The 27,832-nt window shown below is 41.3% G+C and overlaps 2 protein-coding genes across 3 annotated transcripts in view; one reads left to right on the top strand and one right to left on the bottom strand.

The window, feature by feature from the left end:
* GLP1R (glucagon like peptide 1 receptor) overlaps positions 1 to 19,997 on the top strand; it is a 103,878-nt gene extending 83,881 nt beyond the window's left edge. For both annotated transcript variants that reach the window (XM_081904182.1, XM_081904183.1), the window contains 5 exons: positions 6,882 to 6,951; positions 8,429 to 8,517; positions 10,278 to 10,416; positions 12,003 to 12,044; positions 15,423 to 19,997. In XM_081904182.1, the coding sequence (XP_081760308.1) occupies positions 6,882 to 6,951; positions 8,429 to 8,517; positions 10,278 to 10,416; positions 12,003 to 12,044; positions 15,423 to 15,590 (508 nt within the window). In that variant the 3' untranslated portion in view covers positions 15,591 to 19,997. The remainder of the gene's footprint in view (positions 1 to 6,881; positions 6,952 to 8,428; positions 8,518 to 10,277; positions 10,417 to 12,002; positions 12,045 to 15,422) is intronic.
* Positions 19,998 to 20,342: 345 nt separating this feature from the next.
* On the bottom strand, positions 20,343 to 25,246 carry SAYSD1 (SAYSVFN motif domain containing 1). Its single transcript, XM_081904525.1, has 2 exons — positions 25,077 to 25,246; positions 20,343 to 22,042 (listed from the first exon to the last, which is right to left on the bottom strand). The coding sequence occupies exons 1-2, from the start codon at positions 25,209 to 25,211 to the stop codon at positions 21,707 to 21,709; spliced, it is 471 nt and encodes a 156-aa protein (XP_081760651.1). The 5' UTR covers positions 25,212 to 25,246; the 3' UTR covers positions 20,343 to 21,706.
* Positions 25,247 to 27,832: the final 2,586 nt, after the last annotated feature.

Raw genomic sequence — 27,832 nt, 5'->3', positions numbered from 1 at the left:
TGTTACATCAAACTATATCACACAAAAGAAATAAAAAGACATTACCATGTATTTCTTGTTCTTTTACTGTTCAAATTTGAGCGAAAATAACATAGCTTCAAAAAACATAATTTAGCATTCAGTTCCTCATCAGGTTATGCATGCCTTAATAAACCTCTTCATCAAACACATGCAGCTGGGCAACAGGGATTGCAGTAGGGCAGCCTGGTCTGATTGTTGCTGCCACAGTGGCAAACACACTGTTTGTGATAGTGAGGTGGTAGTTTCATTCAGCACCAGCAGCCCACTAATCATGCTGGAGCAACAAATGCAGCAGGTATTACTACTTATAATCCTGTTTCAAATGTCACTCAGTGAATGTTAAGAGTGGAAGGCTGTGCCAACCAACATAAAAGTGGTTGTGGTTGTTTGCACACCTGCAACATGCTTACCTAGAAGTGACGTGGGTGGGGGCAGAGCTTGCCACCATGATGCCCACTTCCCGACACGTTCTTCTAGAGTGCCAAGAAAAAGCCTGAACATGTGAAAATAACATTTTTTAAAAATGTACCACTTCCTCTCTTCTGTAATTGGTGGTGGTGGTCCAATGTTTTGGGCTCCCAGTTCTGTTTTAGGAGAATTTACTCGGTGTGTGAATTAGCTACTGAGTGCTCCCATTTTGAGCTATTTGTCCTTCCATCATTATTTCCTCTTCCTCCTCAGTTCCCTTTCTTTCCCTCTTGTGCTCAGGGATCATAAGTGTGGGGGGAAGTAATGGTTCTTTATGCTATGCATCTTAATACATATACTGCATTCCCCAGTTGTCACATAGATATAGCCCTCATATACACCTGACAGGCTGCTGAGCTGCTTACAACCCTTTCATCTAATCTGCCTAGTCATAGGGCAGGGACATTGCCCTCCGGGGTAGTTTGTTAAATGGAGCCATGTATTAATGCTCATGACTTGGGTACAAAATGTTGTACTGGCACAAGGAGCAGCCCCAGTCTTGGAATGCTTGGTAGCGTGCTGATTTAGGCTACTTCCTCCCATAATCCCCTGCCACAATCACCCTTTCATGGCTGCCTGCCGCTTATTCACAGTCCATTTACATACCACATTTTCTGCAGAGCTGTGCTTAAAAAAACACACAGTCTAAACATAATAACAATAATACATAGCTTAAAAACAATAATAACAGCAATTCTTCAAAGACATATCAAAGAAAATAAAGTGGGCATAAACCAAAGGGAGGCGGGTGGTGCTGTGGTCTAAACCACTGAGCCTAGGGATTGCTGATCAGAAGGTCAGTGGTTTGAATCCCCACGACGGGGTGAGCTCCCGTTGCTCGGTCCCTGCTCCTACCAACCTAGCAGTTCGAAAGCATGCCAAAAAGTGCAAGTAGATAAATAGGTACCGCTCCAGCGGGAAGGTAACCGGCGTTTCCGTGCGCTGCTCTGGTTTCGCCAGAAGCGGCTTAGTCATGCTGGCCACATGACCCGGAAAAACTGTCTGCGGACAAACGTTGGCTCCCTCAGCCAGTACAGCGAGATGAGCGCCGCAACCCCAGAGTCATTCACGACTGGACTTAACTGTCAGGGGTCCTTTACCTTTTATAAACCTTACCAACAGGACAATTAATGTAGTGTAGCCCGTAAACTAATGGCAGTAATAACTAGCAACTCCTCCAGCTCTTATTCCTAGACTCAAAGGTCAAAAGTCCCCATAGAGTTTTGAGCACAGGGTGGGTGAGGCATGACAACGGGAAGCAGCCATGTGTGTCTTATGCTGGTTATTATTTTTTCTTTAGCTACAAGAGCACAAGTTCATGCGCTGGGTACTAGTTATGTATAGCCAGTTCACAGTTTGGCACAGGCACTTCACACATTAACCTGTAAAGAGTTGGCGTAAAGTGTATGAGCATAGCAGGCAACACACATGCTAAGGACCAGTCCTGGCTTTCCAGCATGCAGTCCTAAGTATTTGAGGAATTATATCTCCACGCTGTTTGGTACTGCAAGCTCCTGTGCATGCAAAAGTGTGAAATGACTCTTAAGAACCAGCTCCAGTGTTGCACTGAGTGTGTCCCCCCTTAAAATAATGTGCTGTCATTGTGGAGTGTACGTATAATGAAGTATTAGGCATTGAAAATTGTATTGACTATTAAAATTGTTTTGATTACATAATTCATTTTTGTAATGAACCTGTTAACGTTGTATCTGTTTTGAACCCACTCTGAATGCATTAATTTCAGAAAAATGAATGTATAAATAGACTGGATGTTTGTGTGACAGTCACGCTACCAGCCGCGCTGGGTGCCATGCCATCTGAGGGAGGGTGTGTTCAACTAACACAGAATGTACCCTTCTTCTCAGCCAACTCTCCCACTTTTAAAGCACACCAGACAAGATGTTAATTACTCAGAGAGTTCTTATGGATGTGAATTGTACACCTGGCTCATAAGTCATGTAACACTTTTGTGTGTGTCAAATTGCCCGTCAAAAATATTCCTAGCATTTTCTGAAGTTCTTGTCTAAAGCCAGATCAAACTAAGACCTTGACTAGGACCATTTTTGTTCTGATGATCAGTATACAGTACCTTAAAAAACCAGACATCGTCCAATCCCTGCTTCTAAGCATGCTGCAAACTCAGTAGTTTTTTTGGCAATGTAAAAATGTGTCAGGAAAGGTTCATGTTGAATTGATTGCCTTTTGTATTACTCAAAGCTGGCTTATGATTTCTGTTAAACAAAACCCACTGTCTGATGCATTCAGCAGGCCCTAATGGGCAATTTGGGTAAACTAAAACCTGTTTAAATATTTCTAAAATGGTATAATGACTAACCTTGTGCCTTTTCTTCTCTATAAAGTGCAAGGTTTCTGTGCCTTAGGCTCAACAGTTACCCTTTGTCTCTGTGATGCTACAGTAGATGTGCAGCAGATTGTAAATTGCATTTGTGTCTGGAATAACTCCTTGCTTAGGAGGGATATTAAGAAATGAATAATGTCCAGACCACAGTGGTTCAAAGCAACTGACAGTTCTAAGTCTGTACGGTACTGAAAATCAATAATTTTAAACAGTAAAGACCGGACCCCATCATAAGTGGGCAGCTCTTTTACATAAATGGTACAAGTTAGCTTTTATAAAAGAGGTTGTTAGAAAGGGTGGGACTTTTATTTAGTTGCAATTCAGTGGATGAGTCTTTACCAAGCAAGGCCAAATGTAAATAAAATTGGAAAGGAATCCTTTCCTTTCCCAGTTCTGCTCACTTGTTACTTTGGCTGGTGACCAGCGTTTTTTGTTTGTGTGTTTGTTGTTTGCCTCCTTGTGGTAATATGTTGGCTGCTCACTTGCCTCAGTTGTTAGTCAGTCTTGCAAAACTTATTCCTGTTGTATGGTGCCCTTTGGCTGCTGCTTAGGTACTGTGGTAAAGACTGATCACATTGAACCATTATGATGATCTATTTTGGGATAGAATAGCCTGAATTTAAAAACAAAAACAAAAAAAGGGAGACTACATTTCCATGTAGTGGTTGGGCCAACATGTAAGATACCCAATTCAGAATGTGTGTACTGTCTTAGCTTTCTGCAGTACTGGTGTAACATCATAAACCACCAAATTCTGGTGTAGCAATTTCATTCTTAAGCCCTTGTTTACTCATGCATGCAGTTATAAAATATATTTGAAATTCTGCTTGCTAAGGACCATCTGGCCCAGGAATGTTTGCACTGCTTGTGCTGAACAGTGAGCAGTCCTCAGAATGATGGGAGAGTGCAGTGTGGAATTTAGGAAGTGCAGACTTAGCTGCTCTTGTTCAGCCTCTTATTTTCACGCTGATCTGCTGTGGATTTGCAGCACTTGAGGATTAGAAAAGACGAATGAGTGTACTTGATCCCAAATATTTCCCAGCACACACACACTTAAGGTATACCCCATGGCATGTACAGAAATGTAATCTGATCTTCAATAAAGACTCCACTTATATGGTAAACCTGTGTCTGCAGAGTCTCCTTTCAGGCTGCAAGTGGAAATTTCGCATAACTGAATGTTCCTCTATATAGGAAATTCCCTGTACATAGAAAACATAACTAGACTAAGAATCCCTTTCCCTGATGTTTTCCATGAAGAGGCAATTTTCTGGATGGAGTAAGATTTAGTTGTTACCCGCAGGGAAGTGGTACAGGCCAGACAAAAGCTTACCACCTCAATGAGAATCTGGCCTCTCTGACAAACAAAGATATAAATAAAGAAGACACCTGAAGGCAGCCCTATACAGGGAGGTTTTTAATGTTTGAGGTTTTCTGTGTTTCAATATTTTGTTGGAAGCTGCCCAGAGTGGCTGGAACAACCCAGTCAGATGGGCAGCTGCTAACAACATCAGCAACAATAACAACAGCAGAGTTGGCATCCTTGAACATATGAGTCTTTCCCAGAGTGAATGTGATCTAGTGAAATTCTAAATACTACTCTGAGAAGTGGTAACTGTGCTCTGCTGTCTTTGACTCCTCAACTTAGATTTAGATCTTACTGAAGCATTTATAATGGATGCTGATGATTGCATTAAGCTTTGGGATTTAATAACATAGGCTTGGGAAAGTACAAAGGAACTAGGTGGTGTGTGCAGATAAGTTACTTACATTTTCCTACCACTTTTTGTTTTTCTGGCATTTTAATTTTACTGTAATGATGTTTTGATTGCACATTGGTATACATTTAAAAGCAGTTAAAGCTGTGGTGTGCTGTAAGAAGCCAATTAATGCACAAGGAAGTCTAACAGAATTTAATGCCCAGCACCATTACTCAACCTATATCATTATACCAGAAAACATTTAAATTTGTTCTAACGCTATTCAGAGGAAAGCAAACCTTTTCCCCAGCACACTTATTATCCAGCAATAATTCTTAAGTCGGACCAAATAATATGCCATAAAGCTGTTCCTTGGTCACATGTAACCTTGAAGTGACTTTCCTGCGACCAGGTCCTTCCTCAGAGAACTACTGGTAATAATATCATAAACACACTTTTCCTATGCTTTAGTAGCCATGTTCACACATTACAGAAACCCATAAACCATGGCTTGCTGTGAACTAGTACCACGCTAATGCAGGTGAATAAATTGCTCCTGTTTTGATGCTGCCTTTCTTGAGTGGTGGGCAACAACTTGGTTTACCATGTTGTCTAAAGGAGCAGTTGTGGTTCATTTCTCCCAAACAAACCCTGAATGGTAAGCCAAGAAAAAAGCTTGGATTAACATCATATTTTGTTGCTCTCAGCTCAGCATAGGAAAGAGCAAAAGGAGAGCAATTCTGCAGTGTGCACTAGCCCTCAGCTTGTTCATGGTAGTCCATGGTCTAAACATGTGAATGTGGCCAGTGGCTAAAACGTCATTGAACGTTATCTAGGAAAAAACTGATATTTAAAAATAAATTTGTGATGCAAAGTCCACTGGACAGCGGTAAAACCACCTGAAACTGAGGGGACCATTCTGGAACTAAAACTACCACTCCATCTTTTTCCATGCTTTGAGAGTGTTTACTTGTTAGCTCATGTGTTTGGATGCATGTCAGCAGGCTTTCTGTATTCTGCAGAGTGGGTAACATAAATGATGCACCAATGGAGCTATAATATCCCATCCCCACATCATAGCCTGTGCATTTGTTGTAGCGTGGTGCATATATGTTTGTAATGCCCATGGTGAGGTTGATCATTCATGATGCATAACCCATACGTCTCACAACTGGTTTAACCTTTTATCAGTCAGTTTTCATGAGCCCTGGTACCTCTCCATCTAGCCAACGTTCTGTCACACTCTTGTGGGAACAAGAAACCATACAGGATGGGGCTAGGCAGGCTTTGTTGACATTGGCTGAGGAGCAGTTCATATCTTTACTCCATTCCATATAAGGTGGATCACAACTTATGTGGAAAAGGAAATCATTGCATTCAGGGACACCATTGCAGTAAAGGGCAAATCATGTCACCCCACCCTAACACTGGGTGGCCTGACCTCGCTGCCAGGAATTTTGCAGGGGGTGGGGAGAATACCATGTGACATGCGACATACAAGACACCTCTGTGGGCACACACAGAGATACATACATCATGAGAATGCATATATTGCTAGTCTTCAGTACTGCTGAATGCCTTAGTTACAAAATGGTCAATTTATCAAGTGTTCTTCTCAAACAAGAGGAGGCACTCTGCATGTTACTGGGAGAACATGCTTGGCTTTTCTTAACTGCAGAGAATTTTCTAAACAAAAATAGACTATTTTTGAGGAGGAAGCCTACACCAATAAACTACGGTGGATGCCATAGGCTTGTTTTCTTTCTGTCATCTTCATAAAATAATTCAGATGGGATGGAGAAGGTAATCACTGAAAGTCCAAACAAGCTAGGTATTTGAACCGATAACTGAGAGCAGGAAAATTGTGGCAAACCTGGAATTCTGACCAAAATGACACATTGTGAAGAAAGAAGAGTTGGTACAAGGATTTTATAATGGGAGTTAAAACATTGCTAGCTTCAAGCTTAGACTTTCTAGTATGTGGGAGGAGACTGACTAACAAAATTCACAGTGGCTTGTATTCTGACTTCTAATAAACTAATTCTCCATAATTATTTACTGATAATTCATGACAAATTGTGCTGGAGAAATTTGTCATACAAAAGCAGAAAGAGAGGCCTAAGAGCACCCAGTTTAGCAGTGATCGTTGCAGATTAGCCTAAAGCTTTCTCTTCGGCAAGCAAGCAGTTACATCCATCTGTGCAATGTACCGTGCTGGTTTGCTAGCACTTGCTGTTGTTTTCCATCTACGCTGCCAAGACGTGTGATGATGAGGAAATTATTGCATGTATGTACTAAAGTTTCCCCCTGCCTGTCTTGTTCTACTTCTCTAGCTGCTGGAACAAGAATCTTAACATGAACTACTGGCTGATCATCAGGGTGCCCATCCTTGTTGCTATAGGGGTGAGTGAGCAGGAATCTTTGCAGAAAATTTAGTGTGTTCCAGAGACAAAAGAAATAGATGGAAATATTATTGGACTGGTGTGCCCCTCCACTAACAAATGTATTTTGTACTGAAGTAGAGAATGTGGTAGGTAATGCCCTTAGTTTTTAACTATCATGTTTGTAGAGGATGAGTTTGTGGGGACACTTTACTTATTCTTGACCTTGGTGTCCATCACATAAACAAGTCACTTGTAGCTTAAAATGGCACCTTCTTTACAGTTTCCATACTGGTCTGCAAGCAGACAAGACATACAGTAATTTCCACTCTCCAGAAGAAGTATGCTTCGCACTCTGAAGTAGCATTGACAACAAATGCATAATTAGTGCTGCTTACCTATACAGTCTAAAACAGTGGTTCCCAACATTTTTTTGGCCATACGCCACCTAAGCATCTCTAAAATCCTGACCCCCCTCCCCATGACATATAATTCTTATTATTAAAAAAGTGAACACCTATTCACATGGAGGAAGCCTAAAAGTCCATTAACTGTTAATAACTCATTCTTGAATTTCCCCCTTAAAAATCAAATTGCCCCTGTGTTGGGAACCACTGGTCTAAAAGAAACCTTTCAATGTACATTGCCAAGTGTAAATTAACCTATTTATTACATCTGTATACCACCCTATTGCAGAACTCTCATTAATTAAAACAGTGAAAGGCAATCATAAACAGAGGATCATTAAAAGCAACAATAAATTAACCAACACCACATCTACATCTTGACTCTAGAATAATTACTGTCGAGGTACATGGATTATCCTGATGATTTCCTTAAAAAATATTGGTTCCATCAACAACATACCTGAAAAACAGTGTACTCCCCACAAGACACCAACAAAACTGTAATTTGTAGCAGTGAGCTACAAATACATTTACAAATTCATCTGATATAAATTTTATACATCTGGGGAGAGAGACTGGACAGATGAAACCATTATTTGTAAGGTCTACTTTGTTTACAAGATGAACTCCAGTTGTGGATCACTAGCTACTCCAGGACGCAAATCATGTGGGCACAGCCTTCTTTCTTGAACTTAGTGAACAAATATTCATTTTATGCATTACTCTTCAAGTTTGAGTAGCATAGTCCAGATACTTGGCTCCTGCAGATTGCAGGTTAGGTGACTTCTTGCAGAGGACCATGTTTTCAAGTATAGAGAGATGGATGGAACCTGGCAAAGGAAATCAGCAGGGCAGTCTGTATATCTCAACAATAATCTTTCTAGTTTCCAAAAAACTTTGCCCCATGAATTTACACTTGGTATTTGCATTTAAAAATAATTGTCTGTCAGTGGTTTATGCTTTTTCAGAGTGTGAGGCACTCTGAAAAGCGCTGAACTACCTGGCAGATGATACTTCTGTAGAGTCTTAGAATTAATAGAAGTTTGCTTTAAAAGATGCACCGTGTAATCCTTTACTTTTTGTTTTATCCAGGTAAATTTCCTGATCTTTATCAGGGTTATTTGCATTATCATTTCTAAGCTGCAAGCCAACCTGTTGCGCAAAACTGACATAAAATGCAGGTGAGTCATCTTGGCAGCAAACCTATTTAGTGCTTATCTTAGGAGAAATTGCTTGCAGGAACGGATTAAATGACATCATTTCAGATTGCAGCTAGTAGGTGGCACTGAGCAGAAACTATCACAGTTTGATTGCATATGGGGAGCTTCTATTTGTTTTTAAATAAGAGGAAGTCTTCAGCTTTTTTCAATTCAATACCAAAAACAAAGGATTATACAAGTGTTTGGGGAGTAATGATGCAGAGAAAAACTGGCAATATGAGTCGATACCCATAACAAAGGACAGAGGTGGGAAACCTCTGGCCCACTTGCCTCTCCACAATTATGGCAGGGAAGGACTGCGGCTAAGTCCTGCTGCTGAGCTGCTGTTGGATGAAAACATGACTACGTTTCTATGCTGCGTGGTGATAAAAGGGAGCCCCTTCCTCAGTGCACAGCACAGAAGCTGCAAAAGCTGAAAGTATGTATCAGAATGAATGTGGTGTGTTTAAGAACCTGAGCAAGGCATTATGTGTGTGTGCGCATGCTTTGGCCCTGACCACTTTCCTCTCAAGGGAATACAGACATTGACGCAGAGGGGCAGTTTCCCAACCCTACTTAACAGTAAACATTGAGTCAGATGCTTGAACAGGTAGCTAGTTCTATTTCTTTTGCACATCCCTTAGCAGCACACAGGGTCATGGTAACGCAGTTACAAACCCTTTCCTAGCACAGGTCCTGCAGTGACATCTCTGTCCTGCTGTATCAGCTTGTCCTTGACTTCCCACGTCATATATGTTTGAACATTGTGTTTATGCAGAGCCTGCTTTCCGACATCAGAATCAAGAATTCTAGTTTCTCCTGCTTCCTTTTCATTCAGTTCTTTTTAATCATTGGTCTCTCGGAAGTGTAAAGTAAAATATACTGACACTAATAAATTACTACTACTACTACTACTACTACTACTACTACTACTAAGGTTTCACTAGCCATTTCTGTGGGTTTTGGAGCATATGTCCAGTAAATGTATATTCTTACTGCATCACAGTAGTTCTCTTCATTTTCTCAAAGTTAGTTATCAACGAATGTGTTGATGGTGCTTTGAAGATGTCACACATTATAGAATACTAATACAAATCCTTCAGCAGGACTTTTGCCTAATGATTGCCAAGAACTTGATGGCCTCTGTGAGAATATTTTTTAGTAGCTAGAGTGCATTTGATCTCCAAAAGCCATGCAGCACATGGTGATCCCACAGAGGGGAGGCAATTCTGGAGCCTAGTACAGATGGTATAGTCTGGGGTGCAATGTATTGCTCCCTATGCTTCATCATTTATTGTTTTTATGCTACTACCTCTACATTTTTAATATTCTGTTATTGTACCAATAATTAATTAATAGGAACAGTTCAATCCAGGTGAGCAAGTACTCACTATTTACAAATGGGGGAAAACTGACACTCAATAATGCCCAAGTTTGTGAACAAGAAATATAATGGTGCTTGAGAGAGGAACATAGGGGGTTTGAAAGAAGGTGATAAATGGTGCACATGAAACTGAAAGGGACACTGGGAAAGTAAAAGTATACAAACATATGCATTAGTCAATATAAGCTGCATCTATTTATTATTTGAGCATTAGAATATTAAAGGTGTGATTTGCTTAAGATAACCCAAACAAGTAAATGTTTGAGCTGGGACCAGTTCATAAGGGTCTTCCAAAGACTTCGTTCTCTGTTCTGATACTGCCCTTTTGCTAAAGTTTCCTATGCTTTCTATTCTCTAGATTGGCCAAATCTACGCTGACTCTGATTCCACTGTTGGGGACCCACGAGATTGTATTTGCTTACATTACTGATGAGCATGCCCAAGGAACATTGCGCTTTGTGAAGCTCCTTTTTGAACTCTCCTCCTCTTCCTTTCAGGTAGTACCCAGCAATTGTGCGTTCAGAACAACATTTATCATCAGCGCTTCAAGCAAAACAGACCAGTTTCAAAAATAAAATGATGCACAATTATAAAAAATCCATTGACCACCCTGCATTGAGAACCCTTCTCAATGCAGATGCATCAATTAATACTTAGCAGAATAACTGGGAAAGAGATCTAGGACATCAGATCCGAACTGCCATCTGGAATTGGATATGGCCAAATATTTTCCAATGAATAATCAACACAAATTTAAATGAAAGCTTTTATAAGTTCATTTTTCATTGGCACTCAGTGCCTGTAAGGCTTAATTGTATTTACGCCGCAGCATGCTGAAGAATTGTATTTGCTGAAGAAAACAAATACAAACATGGGCTATATTTATTTGGTCTTCCTTAAAATTAGAACTTTTTGGACAAGTATATAAAAAGAAATTGAAATTATAATGGGGTTATTTTATGGTAACCCAACCTAGTGTTTTGAACTACAACTCTTTGCTCGCTGGGGCTACTGGGAGCCTGATCCAGTAGGCTATTCTTTTCTTTTTATCACATTTCCATCAGAGCATTAGAAAGGTTTCTGCTTCCTCCCACAACAGTCGCTAAACAAGGAAGTCGGGGGACATGTGCCTCACAGAAGTACCAAGCACTGGCACTGAGTTTTGCATATGGTAAATGAACTATCAGCCCTGAGCCTGCTAATCTATTTGAACTAGCAGTGATCAGCATGAAGATGTCCATCAGCATAAGAGATGTTACTGGTGCTATCACTCACAAATCTGGATTTTAATTGTGAAAGTCCTGATTGCCCATCTATTTCATGGGTAGGCAAACTAAGGCCCGGGGGCCGGATCTGGTCCAATCACCTTCTCAATCCAGCCCGCAGACGGTTCGGGAATCAGCATGTTTTTACATGAGTAGAATGTGTCCTTTTATTTAAAATGCATCTCTGGGTTATTTGTGGGGCATAGGAATTTGTTCATTTAAAAAAAAAAATAGTCCGGCCCCCCACAAGGTCTGAGGGACAGTGAACCGGCCGCCTGCTGAAAAAGTTTGCTGACCCCTGATCTATTTGTTGTATCTGCTGCTTTTTTATGCTGAAACAGTTACTGTTCTGTTGCATCTATTTATGTATTTATTATTACATGTATATCCTTCTCTTCCTCTGTGGAGCACAAGGTTCTCCCCTTCCCAAGTTATCACCACAACAACCTAAGGTCATCTAGTGAGGATCATGGCTGAGCAGGCATTTGAACCCAGGTCTCTCAGGTCGAAGTCCAACACTAACCAATACAACACACTGACTCCTCCATCACTTTTATGGAGAAAAAAGCACATTGTTAAATTGCAAATAAATTGAATTTAAGTGCCACATTATAGGAGCTGCTTCTTCAAGTCCTGAGTCAGCAGGGTATTACTCAGTTTACAGGGATGAAGGCTTTTGCATTCTTTTCTCAAGATGTACTTGTAGCAGGATTAGATATAGTTTCCTCTCCTAGCTAGTTTGGCTAATGAAGTTTAATGCAAGAATGAGTATGAATTATCTATCTTTTATTTGTTGTTGTACTGATTTTTCCCCGCAGGGTCTTCTGGTTGCAATTCTCTACTGTTTTAACAACAGTGAGGTAAGTAAGACGCATGTATTTTGCAGTATTACAATCCATACAAAAAGAGAGGGGGGGGGAGAATGTTTTTCAAGTAATTTAGTTGACAGAAAACTAAAGCATTCAGATAGCGGTTCTCTATGAATATATCAAAGTAGCAGTATGGAGAATTAGAAGGCCATTGTATTAATTTCTGAGTAAATAAAGAGGTAAGTTATAATAAAGCCCTGATATGTTGAGGGTTGTAGTTGAAGACCTGTATGATCCCTTTGCTTGTTAACTTGAAATATGTATCGGGATTGGAGGAATTTTTGTTGTACAGCCTTATTATCCTGTTGCCAAATTGGATTTTGTTGACCCTGCCAGAATAAAATTTAAAAGGATTACGTTACTTGAATGAAAACAAGGACTCTGAAAAGCTTAAAAGCTTGAATAGTTTGGTCACCATTTTATAAGCCTCTTCCCCCTTCTCTTCTCTGTATGTGTGCAGATCTGTCTCCTCTCCCCTCATTATGTTCCCCATTTTCCCCTCCTCACCCTTGAATTCCCCACCAATTCTCCCCTCACCCCTTTGCTTTATCACACACATTTCTTCCCACAACCCTATACTTCCTTATGTGTTGCTGGCTGCTTTCTTTTTCTTCGTTCCCTTCCCACCCACCCTCACCAGTGAGGGTGTTTTTGAGTTTGGTTCCCCTTATATAGTTTCCCTCCCTATTTTAGAGAAAACACACTAATTTAAAAATTAGCTGAACTATAAAATAACAGTTGTAACAATATGTTAAAGATAAGTAAAAATTTATCAGTTTTAGACCCCTAAGTAATAGCAGTTGCCAGGACATTAATCGGTTTGCATCTACATAGTTCCATCCTTATTTTAGACATCATGATATCACAATGTTTAGCTGGTATCACGATGCTGAAAACAGCAAAGAATCCTGTGGCACATATTATCCTGTGGCACATATTGCCCAGCTCTAGTAGGCGATAATCTGGGTTGGTTTCTCTATTTTGTGTGAAATTTTGATCAGGACAGAGAGATATCTTCAAGGCAGTGTTATAGAACTTGCATGTCTTCGCAGTGGGCGCCAGATCCCTGTGCCTGAACTTTTACAGAAAGGCGGTCTCGGAAACTTCATTTCAGGGACTCAGGGACCGGCCACCTGTCAGATTTGGCCCACCAGGGATGCGGAGATTAAGATCTGAACCACCTGCTTCAATATGTGCCACAGGATTCTTTGCTGTTGCTTTCTGCAACAGGCTAATATGACTAGCCTTTGGAAAAGATAATAAACAGTAAGAGACCTTATAATGGATTCCCCCCCCCTTAACAGTAGTATCTACAGTACAAGAGCTACTGAGATGAATTAGCTGGCTTATGCTTGCACAATTATCCATTTACAAGAGGGACATAGTATTTCCTTATTAAGTATCCTCTATTTTTGTGCAAAAAGCTAATTCTAGCTGATGTGATAAGTGGCTTTTGCTGCGGTTTCTAATTTTGCTGCTACCGTGATGGATCAAATCCTAGTGTACACATTGTGCAGCTCTGAATAAAAAATTAACTATTTAAATCCACAGTTCCCACCTTCCCCCCCTTTTTTACTCTTGTAACTGGACCCCGCACATTTTGCTTAACAGATGATTAGTGCAGATCCATGTTCAAAGATGGAACCTAAAGTTACTCAGTTGGTAGAGCATGAGACTCTTCACCTCAGGGTCATTGGTTTGGGTACCACCTTGGGCAAAAAATACCTGCATTGCAGGAAGTTGAATTAGATGACCCCCATAGTCCCTTCCAACTCTATGATTCTATTGCATTGCATTTGGATCTATAGTTCTAGTTTAAGATAAGTACTGTAAGGCCTAATGGTGAGCTGTTCTTAATCAGTACAGTGGTACCTCGGGTTAAGTACTTAATTTGTTCCAGAGGTCTGTTCTTAACCTGAAACTGTTCTTAACCTGAAGCACCACTTTAGCTAATGGGGCCTCCTGTTGCTGCCGGAGCACGATTTCTGTTCTCATCCTGAAGCAAAGTTCTTAACCCGAGGTACTATTTCTGGGTTAGCGGAGTCTGTAACCTGAAGCGTCTGTAACCTGAAGCATATGTAACTCGAGGTACCACTGTACAGTTTCAAAGCTTTCGGTTCACAGGTACTTGAGAAAGTGGCTTATGGGGCAGCCAAGGAAGCTCCTGGGGGCTGGGGCAGAAACCAGAGAGTAGTACATGATCAATACCCTTGTCCAAGCTTACAGGCTTATTTGTGGCCATGACAACCAAATTACGCACATTATGGGGTGGGGGTGGGGAATGCTACAGAACTGGATCTCTAGTAAGAGCTTTCAAAAATAATAATTTGCTTTATATAAATGCTACTTCCCCCTTATCAATAGCCTAAGAACAGATATTTCTAATAGATTTGACCAGGTTGTACCAACTTTGCTGCCTGCTTGTGTCTTAAGTTTCTTTCACATGTCACTAGACTTGGTCTTGCAGAGACAACTGGATTTAAACGCTACTTTCCCCCATTAAATTTTTTTGGGAAATGAGAAAACGAGATGGGGTGAGCCTACTTTTGCGGCTTTTCCTATTTGTATCCACACCCAACTGTAGTAACTTAAAATACTCTCCTTTCACTTACATTTTGTGTGTGTGTGTGTGTGTTTGTGTGTGTGTATTCTTAGCACTCCAATCCTCCCCTTTTTAGTTTTTTGTTGCTGTGGATCTCAAAGTCAGCATAACGGCATTTGCCAGGTGATTCCCCCCCTCAGTCCAGTCCTATGCATCTTTACCCAGCAGTAAGTCCCTCTCACTTCAAGGGCACTCCCAAGTAACAGCACAATCCTAGCCATGTCTATTCAGAAGTATGTCAGTGTGGTTCAACAGGGATAGGATTGCAGCCTGTGCATGCCTAGAATTTCAGTCTTATTCAAGATTTTAAAACTGTTGAATTAACATTCTATAAATTGTGGTCTTTAGCTCTATCTATATGCAGAAATACACTTGTTGACAGTCACAGTGAGTATCTTGGATTCTCAAAATGGCGTTGAAGCAGGAAATTCAGACTAGTTTGAACCATGTGCCCTCTTAACTTTAGATCAACAGGTTGCTGCTAGGAGTTCAGTTAAGGCATACTGTTCCCAACTGTTGCACAGACATATATCTATTTATAGACAAAGGAGAGAGTGCGGCTATTATTTTGGTTATGAAACTACCTATGAAGGACTGATTAAGTAATTACAGAAATTATTTGAAACAATAACAAGGGCGGCTTTAGAACCTTGCCAGTGTTTAATTATATGGGATATTTCATCTTTTCTTAGTGCTACAATAGAAGTGGCTCAAAACTGGATTATCCCCCTTTCTCTCTCTCATGCCTTTTTGTTTCCTTATACAAGGTTCGGACAGAATTTCAGAAAAGCTGGGAGCGCTGGCGACTAGAGCACTTTTATGCCCGCAGAGACAGCAACATGAAGCCTCTCAAGTACCCAGCCAACAGTATAAGCAGCGGAGGTACCCTGGGGAGCACAGTCTATGCTGCCACTTTCCAGGCTACATTCAGCTAAGATTTCTGTGGAGGCTAGTGCAGAGGAGGCTAGTGACCAACTAACATGAACTGTAGGAGGTACCATCGAATCCCCTTGAATATCCAGCCAGCCAGATTGCATGAGGCCTTTGGAAGACTTGAACCTCCCTCGTTCATGGCTGCAGGCAGCTGGACAAGCTTTCAAAATAAAGCGGGCACCTAATATAATCAATACATTTGAGGGGAGGGCATGCTCTTTAAAGTAAGCTTAAAGCATATCAGAGGCCTCCAGGTGCCCAAAGCCTATAAACACTGTGTTGATGCTGTCACAAAGCGTAAAAGGTAATCATTTATTAGCCTGGGTAGACAGGTTGACAGCTTTACTGATTAAATTACAAGGATGCAGCTGATCATTACAAACAAGAAAAAACTCCCATTGGGAAAAAGGGGAGATTAAACTTTTGCATGGTTACAAAGAAACAGTCACCATAATCTCTAGAAGCATTTCAAGCCTTTCCAAGTGGTAGCTTTCTTAAACACCCAATATGCAGTCATTTGACTTGGGTGTTCCAGGCATTTCCACAAATGGGACTTTTGTGTCCCCCTCTAATCACACTGCAAGAATAGTATATTCACTGCAGTTTTGAATGTCACATGTGGTGTCGTGGACACCTAATGGCCAGTGCCAGTGACGATATTTGCAATGAACGGTTATTCATCTCTTCACTCCTACGGCACAGTAAGACGTAGTTTACTTTTTGTTGCGTGAGGTGTTCTCCGTTTTATGGTAATGTGTACAATTAAAAATGGGAAAGATTATTTAACAAATAACCATTTTACACCTTTATGCTTTCACATACCTCTTTTTTAAAAAATGGATAATGCTGTACATTTCTTCTCTGCAGCATTGGATTCTATCCCTCATTTTTGTAAAAAACAGCAGCATAGTAAACCTGATAAACAGGCAATTTCTGTGTGGCAGAGCAATCCTCTACTGACCCCAGCAGGACTATTCTACTCATCCACTGCTTGGGGACAGCATATAGTACTGGTGACTGGATCCACCTACTATTTCATCATTTGAAAAGGCTTGAATTGTTCTTGTGCCATTCAGATAAATTTTTGCTGGTACGTCCATGATTGAAGTATATGAATACTGGATATTTGATGTTGCCTTTGGCTGCATGCTCTCAAACATGTTAAAGAGTAATTTCTCACTCTGAGACATTTAAATCTATGTGCAGATGATGGTTCTTTTCCAGGTGATGAATGCACACCCTTTCTGCTGTCATTAGTGGGGGTTTTTAAAATGCCCAGTCTTACCACTCTCATAGCCCTTTACTGCTTCAGAAGGCTGCACAAATATTACTATGAACCAAAGTAATTAGTGGCTTTCTGGAATTGAGTATTTGACAGAGAACAACGTTTTATTCTCTGCCCCCTGTAGGTATAGAAGCGGATAAACAGGAACATGGAGAAAATAATACCCTTTATAACATCTATGGAGACACAAATGTAGAATTTAGTATTTTAGAACTTTAATCATTTGTTCACAGGAGTCCTGAACTTTAGCATAGGTTTTTCTATGCCTTGCTCTTTTTCTTTCCTTTTCAAGTGTCTTATAGCTACAGGGCTCTTTTATGCTAGATGTTGAAAACAAAAACAAGCTGATTCAGGAGCTATATTTTCAGCACTTTGGCCAGCTCACTCTTCTATGCTACAGCCAGCCGGATTTCTTGCTTGTCGACAAGCCTTTAGAATCTTAAAAATTATGTAGACTGCTCAGCAGGAATGAATTAAAAATATATAAATCCAATTTGCCTTTTCAGTAAATCCAATTCAAGTTGCCAGTCATTCCTAGAACGTTTGATTGCATACAGAGAAACTCTGGTTTCAGAGATAATCATATATTAATTACCTTATTGGTAGTAATGGTGTGCACTGCAGCACCGAGTTGAAGTACATTTGAAACTTGTCCTCTCCTCTAAAAACATATTGCATGATACTATTGTGGCCATTCTGGACTGACCTTGGATTTACCAGAATCTGAAAGGTTCTGCAGTGGGCCCAGGAGACTGTCCCTGTGTTGTGTACAGCATGCATAGAAATCTCTATGGCTGTGTACTGTGATGCCATAATTGGGCCTTGCAAGCTGCATCCGTATATACTGTGTGCACCTAACAGTAGAGAAACCTTCGCCAACGTGGTAATCCAGGGCAGTCAATGCGGTAGCTTCCAGATGTTGTGGACTGCACCTTCCGGCAGCCTCAGCCAGCATACAAATGGTTGGGGGGGGGAATGCAATTGTAGCCCAACAACTTCTAAGAGCAGCACATTGGCTGCCTCTGCTCTAAACCATGCTGGGCACGCCGCCTTTACTGGAGTGATGCTTTTATACTGTTACACTAGCATATTAGGATTCTGTCCATGCCAGATGTGAGCTACAACGTATTAGTTTCTTGAGAACCTGAGGCTACCAAAATCCACTGGACTCAAGTAGGTTTGCCAGCATAATTCAGTGATGTGGGATGCTCAGTGATCTGGAATACCAAACCCTTTTAAGGAGTTGAATCCGCTGGCTTTGACAGAAATCCTACACATCAGACACAGCAACTGTAGCTGCCACAAATTTAAAATTATCTATAGAGCCGGTCATATAGACTGTCTCCACTGGCCTCTTTCAAGCCACTTTCCTGGTTTTAAAAGCTGACAACTGCAAGCATTTCCCTGTTATACTTTTCACAATTCACTCCAACACAATCCCCATTGGTGGGAAATGGTTGTGCTACAGATGTCTATTTACAGGCAAGCGTGGTTGAGATCTGTGAATGCTTATTGTGCAGTTATTACTAGAGATTGTTTTGAAAATGGGACTTCAGAAGATTAGCAGTGTCTAAGCCATGCCTGTAGAGTTCCCAGGGCCAACTAGAGTCCTGGAAGGTTGCATCTCACCCCACTGGCTGAGGTCCCCACCCGATTTACGCAAAGGATGGGGGAGCATGTGGAAGGGAGACAAGCTCAGTGTTATATGAGAGGAGAGCAGACACGAGTGGCATGCTCCACCATGTTTAATTTGCCCTTTAGTCAACATTGGAATTTCTGTAGCATAATAGATCTTGTCATATGGGAAACAACGTCACATGCTTCACCAAACAGGAAGAAAAAAGGCAGTAGGCAAGGTTATTGAATGATGTGTCCCAAGAGACATTTTCTAAATCTTAGTAAATTTTGTTTTGATGTGTAAATTTAACCTTCTCTTATTTATCTTTCATTTTCACCAAAATTCTAGGCTAGGCAGCCGTTTAAATTCATGGCTTTTAAAAACTTTCACTAACTGTTCCCTTCTTCTTAAAATCACTTTGTTTCCCTTGATTTTTAACCTCTCCTCTTTTGAAGACCTTAATAAAATAAAATAAAATAAAATAAAATAAACATGGGCCCCCGCCTTATTTTGGTCTTGCTCCAGACCCATCTTGACAGGTTATGGAAACCATACTGGCAGAGCTTGGTTCAATGGGGCTTTCAAGGAGCAGAATTACAGGAGCATTCTGACCATGGGAGGAGATGGATAGAGCCCACCCAAATCTCAAAGAGCCCTTTTGCAACTGGCAAGATGTTTTCCAGTTTACTCTAACCAAGGAAACAATTGCTGCCAAAAAAAACCACCCATACACAATCCTCTCTTACTATTGATTATGTAGTGTTGGTGTTGTTAAATTTGTTTGTTCTATTGTATTGCTATTCCTCTTTCAGCCAGCTATTTTTCATTTCTGGAATGTGTTCCTAGTAATGTGATGATGGATGCAGTATATGCAACTTCTTTAAAAGCTTGTTTAGTCTTGGGAGAAGATAGCAGATGCAGAAAAGAGCATTCAAGACCTCTCTTCAGCAATGTCTGTGGGCTGGTGGAAGCAGCCTTGGGAAACAAGAAACGCCCTTTCGTTACCAGCAGCCTGTTTATAACGTTCCCAATAAAACTAGTACCGATGAATAGAGGAAATGTGCATGAGCCTCAATGTTCAAGCTGCCTTTGCTTTGGAATTCATAGTATGCTTTAAGACTGCTCTTCATACGGCGCTCAAAAACAGTTTGAGCAACCCAAGATGCACCAGCAACCTGCTCACTCACTGTGATTCTACTAAAGTTTCATTCCACAGTTATGCACACAAGTCTTGTTAAATTAATACAACTTGTGAGGCACCTAAGTGGAGGCACGTATTGCAAATGTACCAAAATGGTGAATATATATATATTAAGCATTAAAAATGAGTGAATGCCATATTTCTATCTTTACTGTTTTGATTCTTTTTTAAAAAAATAAATAATTGCATGTATTTATTTTTAAATGTTACAAAAATGGGTAACAAATTATGAATTATGTTCCTTTGTGCACGTGCGAATTCATCCTTGTCTTGCAAAAGCCATGTAATTTACCATATAAAGGTTTGCTGCAATTGATGTTAACTGTGTAATTCTCTCCTCATGGTTTCCAAGATGTGTCAGACATAAATTTATTTGTATCTCAGTTTAGTTTAGATCTACTTGAGCAGAATCAATTCAGTTTTTCCCCCCTTCATGCATTTTTAAAATATCAGGCCTTGAATCCACACATACCAATGAATGAATTGAATAAATCTTCAAAAAGTAAGCAACTGAAAAAAGTAAAATGTGCACCCCTAGCATCTCTTGTATCCTTAATACAAGATAATGCTGATCTTTATGGAATCAAATCAGGTGCCTGACATTGTAAACACAAACACACTTGAACAGTGAAAAGTAATGAATTCAATAAGAGAGTTGGAAATAGGCTTTAATAGTCTCTACTGAGTCAGATGGCGCCACTATCCTATGGCCCCAAAGTATGGGAGTGGGGAATCTGTCTGCAGAACTGCACACAGGTAATCTGGCCTGGGGAATTTCTCTTCATCCATATCCAACATCCAGGGTCCCGGGGAATTAGAGTAGTGGAGCTACTCTTCTGAGGGACAGGAGTTAACACTCCAACCATGCTGATGGATTCCATTTTAACAGTATGCTATGTGTTGAGACATTGTCTGCTAAAAGGTACTAAATTCATTTAAAACATACTGTACCTCAGCTGGTAGACTGGTCAACCTGCTTTGTTTTCAAAAAGTAAAATATGTGGCTTTCTGCAAGCAACACCCGATACAACACACCAGTAAAATCTGTTTGCCTTTTCCAAGCCTTTGTAACACATTCTCATATTTTGTTAGTTTATTAATCACACCTTACTATTGACCTATTAGGAGGTGATTTGAAGCACAATCCTATGAATGTACAATATCACTTGCTTCCAGGCAAGTGCCTTAAATTCCCGCACTGGGAATGGGGAAGTTTGAGCTGAGATGTCATCTGTATGCTGATGGTACATAGCTCTACCACTTCTGCAAATGATATCTGCTGTTTTTCCCCTGCCAATTTAGTGCAGCTGTTTTGTTCGTATGTCGTGGTGTTAGTACACTTTTTGTGCAAACTGACTTTTGTTAAAAGTGGGGTGTAGATCCAAATTTTCAGTTCAATGAGCATTAATCAAACACACATACAGTACAAATACAAACCTAATGTATATATATTGTCACATTATCCTTTCCACAAATGTGGCTCTTCTGCTTTTGACACTGGAGTGGATCAAATTTTTAAAAGAAGTTATAAGCAGACTTGGAGGTTATTGCTCAATGAAAGGTAAGGTCCTCCTGCCCCTCCAACTGGTTCTGTTGAGGTCTTCAAATTCAACTTAGGTGAGGAGAGAAACCCCAAGGAAAAGAATAGGTGTATATATTAATGTTTGGCATTGGTCTAAATATATATGCATATTTGTACATGCATTCCTGGATCTTTTAATATAAAGCTGGCCAAGATATTTTGCTTTAATTTGAAAGGGATGTCTAGGAAAATAACAGCTTCAATGGTGAGAACCATATAGCCTAGAATAGGAGCCTTTTTTGGGGGGGAGGCTGAATATGTATTTTTAATATCCTGTCTTTAGTTGTTTATTGTATAAGAAACAGTAACTACAGCTCAACTCTTTAATTACAATATTGTAAACATTTCTAAAGGTGAAAAATCTCACAGGAAACAGTTCCCATTTTGCTCAAGCGGAGAGGATAGACCTAGTGATACTGGTATAGGCACTAGTTACCTCTGGGCTAAGGGCCGATACTGTAGTTCTCTCTCAAACTGTTCTGCTGTAAGTGTTCCATCAATGGCTTCACATCCTGGGTTAAAGACAGAATAGGCACTTCTTTCTCCAGTCTGTCTTTCTCCAGGGCCGCGGGTTCCTACATAGATCCAGTAAAACATAGACAGGACAAAATAAGGCAAACCAAACTCTAGTTCCACAAACAGTCCCAGTAAGACAAGCCAGATGAGAAACTTGAGAAAGGTGACATTCAGAAGAAAGCAACTGGTCCACCATGGTGCAGAGCATGTAACAGCTTCAGTTTGGGGCCTTTCTGGCCTTTGACTGGATTCCTGCAAAATAAAATAAAAAGCCACCTGGGTTATTTATGCAATGGACAAATAATTAAGACTAGAACAACAATTGTTTCTAAGATCAGTTTCGTGATGGAATATTGATTTCCAAAAAAGACCAGTTTTTTCACACGCTGCAAAAGATTGAGCAATCTGAAATAGGTAAGAAGCAAGAGGAGTCAGGCTGTGCTGGGCAAAGCCATGTCACCATGTTGAAGGAAATATATGCTTGGCAGAATCGCAGAATGCAATTACCTGAAGATGTTCCGTGCTCTGCAGCATTCGAAAATACCTTTCCAACAACAAGTCCAATGTGTGCTGCTTGTTTTGTATTCCACTGAAATACAGAAGCAGTGCTATCACCACTTACATTTCTGCCTTTGAATCTTGGATCTGACAGATTTGCAGCAGCATGAACTGGGTGGCAACAAAATTATGGTGTTCTGCACTTTCTCCCACTCCCAGTCTTTTGAGGCCTAGTCAAGAGAACAAACAGATCCACCAACTATGCCAACAATCAGAAGGACACAATGGCAGGAACTGAATCCTCCTCTTGTTTCAATGGCAGTGCCTTCCTAGAAGCAGAAATGCATCTTGCTCTTGCATTTGCAAGTTGTACTCTCAATGCGCAGCTCAGGAATTGTCACAGTGTGCAGAAATTGTAATGATCTGTACACAGTCTTACATAAAAGTCTTCCTGATACAGTTTTAGTAATCATTTTGGGGGAGCTAAATCATAGAATTATAGAATTGGAAGGGACCATGAGGGGCATCTAGTCCAGTGTAGGAATCTTTTGTCCACTATGTCCCATGACCCTGAGATTAAGAATCTCATGCTCTACTGACTGAAGTATCCTAGCTCCATCTTCTTTTAAACATTCTCTTCATATTTCTAAAAGAAAATATTTCATAATCCTTTGGGGTTATTAATTTGGAGGTGGGGGACGGCGTTGGAGAAATACAGTATAGAGACATGGCTCACTAGCTACCAGTACTGAGGTAGGCAAAGAAAACTGAAATTTCAGCAGAATATCTCCAAACAGGAAGACCATGGGCAACACCAGAATAGATGGGATTCAGCTTTTATAAAGTATAAAACAGCAAATAATGAATAATGGTATGTCTATAGACTCATGCTCAATTATTCTGAAAAAAGAACTTGGGACCAGAGCAGAAAGCTCATTAAACTATATTCTATAGCTAAAATATCCATTCAGCCCATCCCCTCTACCCCTACTATTAGAACAGTGGTTCTCAAACTTTTCTCTGGGCCACACTTTCAGAATAAAAATTTGTGCCACACCAATTTTTTAATTGATAAAAATAAATTGGAAAACAAAAAGAAACAACTAGCAGTGCATGATTTATAACATGGGACACAACTAATTTATAATATGATCATGGGACATCTAGAAAGTATAAAACAATGCAGCTAAGTAAGAACATGACTCACTCCCAAAATATAATTATAAATGTGCCTCTTACAACATATGTACCTTAAGTATGTATACAAATTCAATGAGAGGTATGAGATTGCTTTTGCTGGGTAATCTTTATATTAGGTCTAATTTGAGACAAACTCTCATCTCCTTATCCAACACAAAGAAACCCTTCTCTTTTCTGATCTTTCATATTTGTCAGAGCTGAAAATCCCTGTCCACCACAATATGTCATGGAGAACTGTAGAGGAAAAGCCTGTGTTCCTGTTCTCATTTTGAAAAGATACCTATCCATACTCTACAAATAAAAATAAATAAATTTTAATACCAATCTATACTATACTGAAACATTGAAATTTTCCTTTGATTGTCCTTGAATCTTCCTGCCACACATGCCACCCTTTCCTGCCACACCGGCATGGCATGCCACAGCCTTTTGAGAACCACCGTTCTCATTAATCTCAGCAGATGAGAGGGTTTGGATGTTTTGCTTGTTTGCATGCTGTCTTAAACCCCTATTTCTAATGCTTACTCTTCAGCCTTACTCCTGTTTCCTTTTCTTAACAAAGTTTACCAATTTAACTCTCTTTATAACATGTAGTTTCTCCCAACTACTCTACTGTCAATCCCTTGGAACACCTCACCAGATGGTAAAATGATGAACTTCAAGGCAATTGTTGCCATAAGAACAAAACTTTTCCTCCATCCCTAATAAAAGATGGATGGTTAAATTCCTAAAGGACGCTGGACCACATCTCCACGGTATGGTGCAAATGGTGTTACAACAAGGTTTCACGAGCACACATGCCCACTCCCAATCATAATGAACATTTTGATCGTTATGCACTGTAAAACAGGAAGCATCACCACCAGGCACACTTGGGTTCAAATCCTTGCTTGGCTGTGCATCTTGCCCTGACTCATTCATTGCTCCAGGGAGGGCAAAGCTACAGAAGAAACATGAAGATCATCGGCCTATCCTATTCCTACCTCACAGGGATGGTGTGGAGAGGAAGATGACAGAGCCCTGAGGATCTTGATTAGAAAACTGTAGTGATTAAAATGTATGAGATAATAGTAGAGCCCAAGGAGAGAGAGAAGGTTCTCTGAGGATAAATAAATCAGTATACGAAGAGCAGAGCCAAGTGCTAAAGTTCTTCCTGGAGTGCTCAAGGCAGGGGCTTCATTTGTGAATGCTCCAACACGGCGGGGTGGAGGAAGAAGAGCTGGAAGGAACCCCTAGGGTCATCTGGTCCTACCCCCTGCGATGCAGGAATGAATGAACCTGTACACGCAGGAAATCAGTACGTCAGAAAGGCGGCCAGGCTAACAACTTTCGCCTGACGTTTTTGGTGCTGGAGCACTGAGCACACAACACTCCTGCAGCGGTACCGCGCAGCATAAGCCTCGCCTTGAGTTGCAATATAGCACGCGGCAGCTCTGACTGGAGAGCAGCTGCAGCGGCAGAAGAACAAGGAGAGCGGCGGCGCGATCCTACGCGCGTCTACCGGAGGCCGAGCGGGTGAAAACGCGGCCTTCCCCTCCCCGCAACGCGCCTCGGGAGGCGGAGCCGCCTCGGGCCGAAGCTAACCAACCTCTCTCGGCAGCGGGGGCCGGGCTTGGGCCTGCTCCTTCTCCGCCTCCGCCGCCTTTCCTGGGGGCTTTGCCGAGGGAGCGGTGTGGCGGGTGCCGCGGCGGGCAGCCCGGAACTCGGCCAGCCTCTGCTCCATGCACGCAGAAGCAGAAGCAGCAGCAGCAGCGCCCGCCTCCACCCGGTGCCACGTCCAGCACAAGAGCCGGCGCCCAGCGGCGCTTGCTTGCGTTGCGCGCTTGGCACGGCTGGCCGGGATCTGCCCCGGCGGGGAGAGCCGCCCCCGGGGCGGGACCGGAGGAGGGGCAGGAAGGCCCGCGCCAAGTCAGAAGGGCGAAGTGGAAGGAGGAGTAGCTGTTTCCATCCCGCCAAGTTTTATTTAGGTGTTTTGTTTTTGTTTTGTATCATTCATGGCCTCAGTTTTCAGCTACGGTTAGAAATGCTAGCCAGACGGAAACGCTTTCCCCTCCAAGCCACTGCCTGTTCTCCTCGTTCCAGCGGGTCTGGGAGCTTGCACGGGAACGAGCCCCTTAAAGCTGCTAGATGGTGACCGCTTCTTTTCACACTTGCAGGAGTCAAATAAAGAAAGTGGTGGTGGGAAAGGACATTTGTAGCATATCATTTCTACACCTTGACATAAATAACTAGGATCGTTGTCATTTCTGCATTCCCCACCCCAACGTGGCTTTGCCCATCTTCCCTTGTAGAGTTTCAGGTGCGAGATTGTATTTGCTGGATTGGGGAGGGGGGAGGAAACTGGAACATGGTTGGTAGTATCCCCCTCCTGAAGTAGGAACATGAGAGTCTGTTCTGTCCCATCTAGTATATCCCCACTTGTGATCTCTAGCAGCTGAAATTCACAGGCATACTACCTCCAACAACTGAGGCAGAGGTCTGTCCAGTAGCTTATCCTCTATGAAAGCCATCTTACAGCCAGCCAGGTTTATGACAATCAATACTTCAGCTTTTCTTAAAACAAACACAAGAAAGTGCAGTAGGACCTTTGTGTACAGGTGAGTTTGTGTGTAATATTAACACCACAGACTGGGTATATTTCTGGATTTCGTACTCAATGCAAAAAGTATTAGAAAGTGGGTCATGCAAGGACAAAGGGAAGGTGAGAAAGTGTTCTCTCTTCTTTTTAACATGATTCACCTTTCTGAATGGCCCTAATTATCTGGTTTGTAAAATTACATTTCCAAGTAATTTTACAAGCAGCAAGATCATTACCTTTGCTATCACCATTATCATTTTTATCTGGCCAATTGGAATCCCCATCTGCTTTTATGTTAAGAAATTATGTGACTAGGTGTTGCCCTATTGCAGAATTTAATGTGCTGAGCTAACCAATTTTAATATAATGCTAAGTTTGCCGGAGGTTATTTCACTGGAACTTCCTTCATTTACTATATAGGCTGTCTGAAGATGTTTGCTCACTTGAATGTATTTGCAATAGCTTTTCAGGGTTTTAATTCCTTTCATCTACATTGAATGCCAATATATCAAGAGACCGTACTGTGTTTGAGAGCAGAGGAATAGCTATCCTGTTGTTTTCTCATCCTTCCCCCTGTAATTGTGGTTCAGAATCCTGGGAACTTCACCCTTTGTTAAGGGTGCTGGGAACTGTAGCTCTGTGAGGGTAATCTAGAGCTCCCAAGATACTTTGGTGTTTGAATTCTTTAAATGTATGGTTTGTTCACAGCCAAAGCATTTTACGTAAATGGAGGGGAAGTTGATCTTTATGAAATGGAGTTGGGAATTCATCTAGCTGTTCTGTTGAAGCTGTTCACAAATGATGGGATTTTACACATCCCCTTTGGGATGTGTAAAATACCTAGAAGGAACATGCATAACATAGAGAAGTTCCAGTGATGGACAGCATCCTGAGTCAGGTGCGTCTTTCTGTCAGGGCCTGGGCCATCAAGAAAATAATTTTTGATGAGCCGGCATATCGATTTTATAAGTAAGAGAGTGGAGGTCAGGTATCAGGAAAGCAAGACCTAATGCTAGATGCAGAAGATGTTGCCATGGGCAGGCTGGAGGTCAACTACCAGAAATGCCCGTCATAGTTCCTAGATGTGATAAAGTGCTCAGGCTGCCAGACTAGCTCTAAAGGAAGGACTTCTTGGAGCTTGAGGCCCTTCCATTGGTTTTGGAGGTCATTTGATCATCCTCAAACTGTTGGATCAAGAGATAGATCTCAGAGCAGCACTGGAGTTTGAAGGACCCTTTCCCAGTAGAACCTAACTGGGTCTGCCTTTTGAAGGCACAGACAGCGCAGGAAATAAGGCACCAAAGGCTAGCTACTAGAGGTTTTGGTTTGAGATCCCACTCTGGGCTAGACCCCTGAACAGCACAAGCAGAAGCCAAGACACAGATGGGTTGAATGAAGAGATTTAATGAGCCAACTTGGATTTATGAAAATATCTCCTCTGTGACCTGCTTCATCTCTGCATACCCTGCTGTGAAATGGAGTAAATCTGAGCACAAAATATTTGAGAAATACTATCTTGGAGAGAACGTCACAATTTCTTTCTTGCGAATGCAGACTTGCTTAGTGATGAACCTGTTCACATCTTGAATAGCAACCGAGTACATAGAAGCCTAGCAGCCTTTATGGCATATTCAGGGCTTAGTTCCTCCGAAATGTATTTGTCAAGAGCTTAGGAGCTCTTGCCATCAGGCAATGTTAAGGTTTTTCTCCTGCTCTGTATATCACTGTACAGTCATACCTTGGGTTAAAGTAGCTTCAGTTTGAGC

Source organism: Podarcis melisellensis (genome assembly GCF_964234715.1).
Source record: "Podarcis melisellensis genome assembly, chromosome: 3".
In the NCBI taxonomy this organism is placed as follows: domain Eukaryota; kingdom Metazoa; phylum Chordata; class Lepidosauria; order Squamata; family Lacertidae; genus Podarcis; species Podarcis melisellensis.
Note: the sequence above shows the minus strand (reverse complement) of the source record. Positions and strands in the feature narration are given on the sequence as shown.

What these genes read in the sequence shown, in the direction of transcription:
- SAYSD1 (XM_081904525.1), bottom strand. Translation starts at nt 25,211, where the DNA reads ATGGAGCAGAGGCTGGCCGAGTTCCGGGCTGCCCGCCGCGGCACCCGC. An exon ending in GGCCCCCGCTGCCGAGAGAG is followed by an intron (nt 22,043 to 25,076) that starts GTTGGTTAGCTT and finishes TTTATTTTGCAG; the next exon opens with GAATCCAGTCAAAGGCCAGA.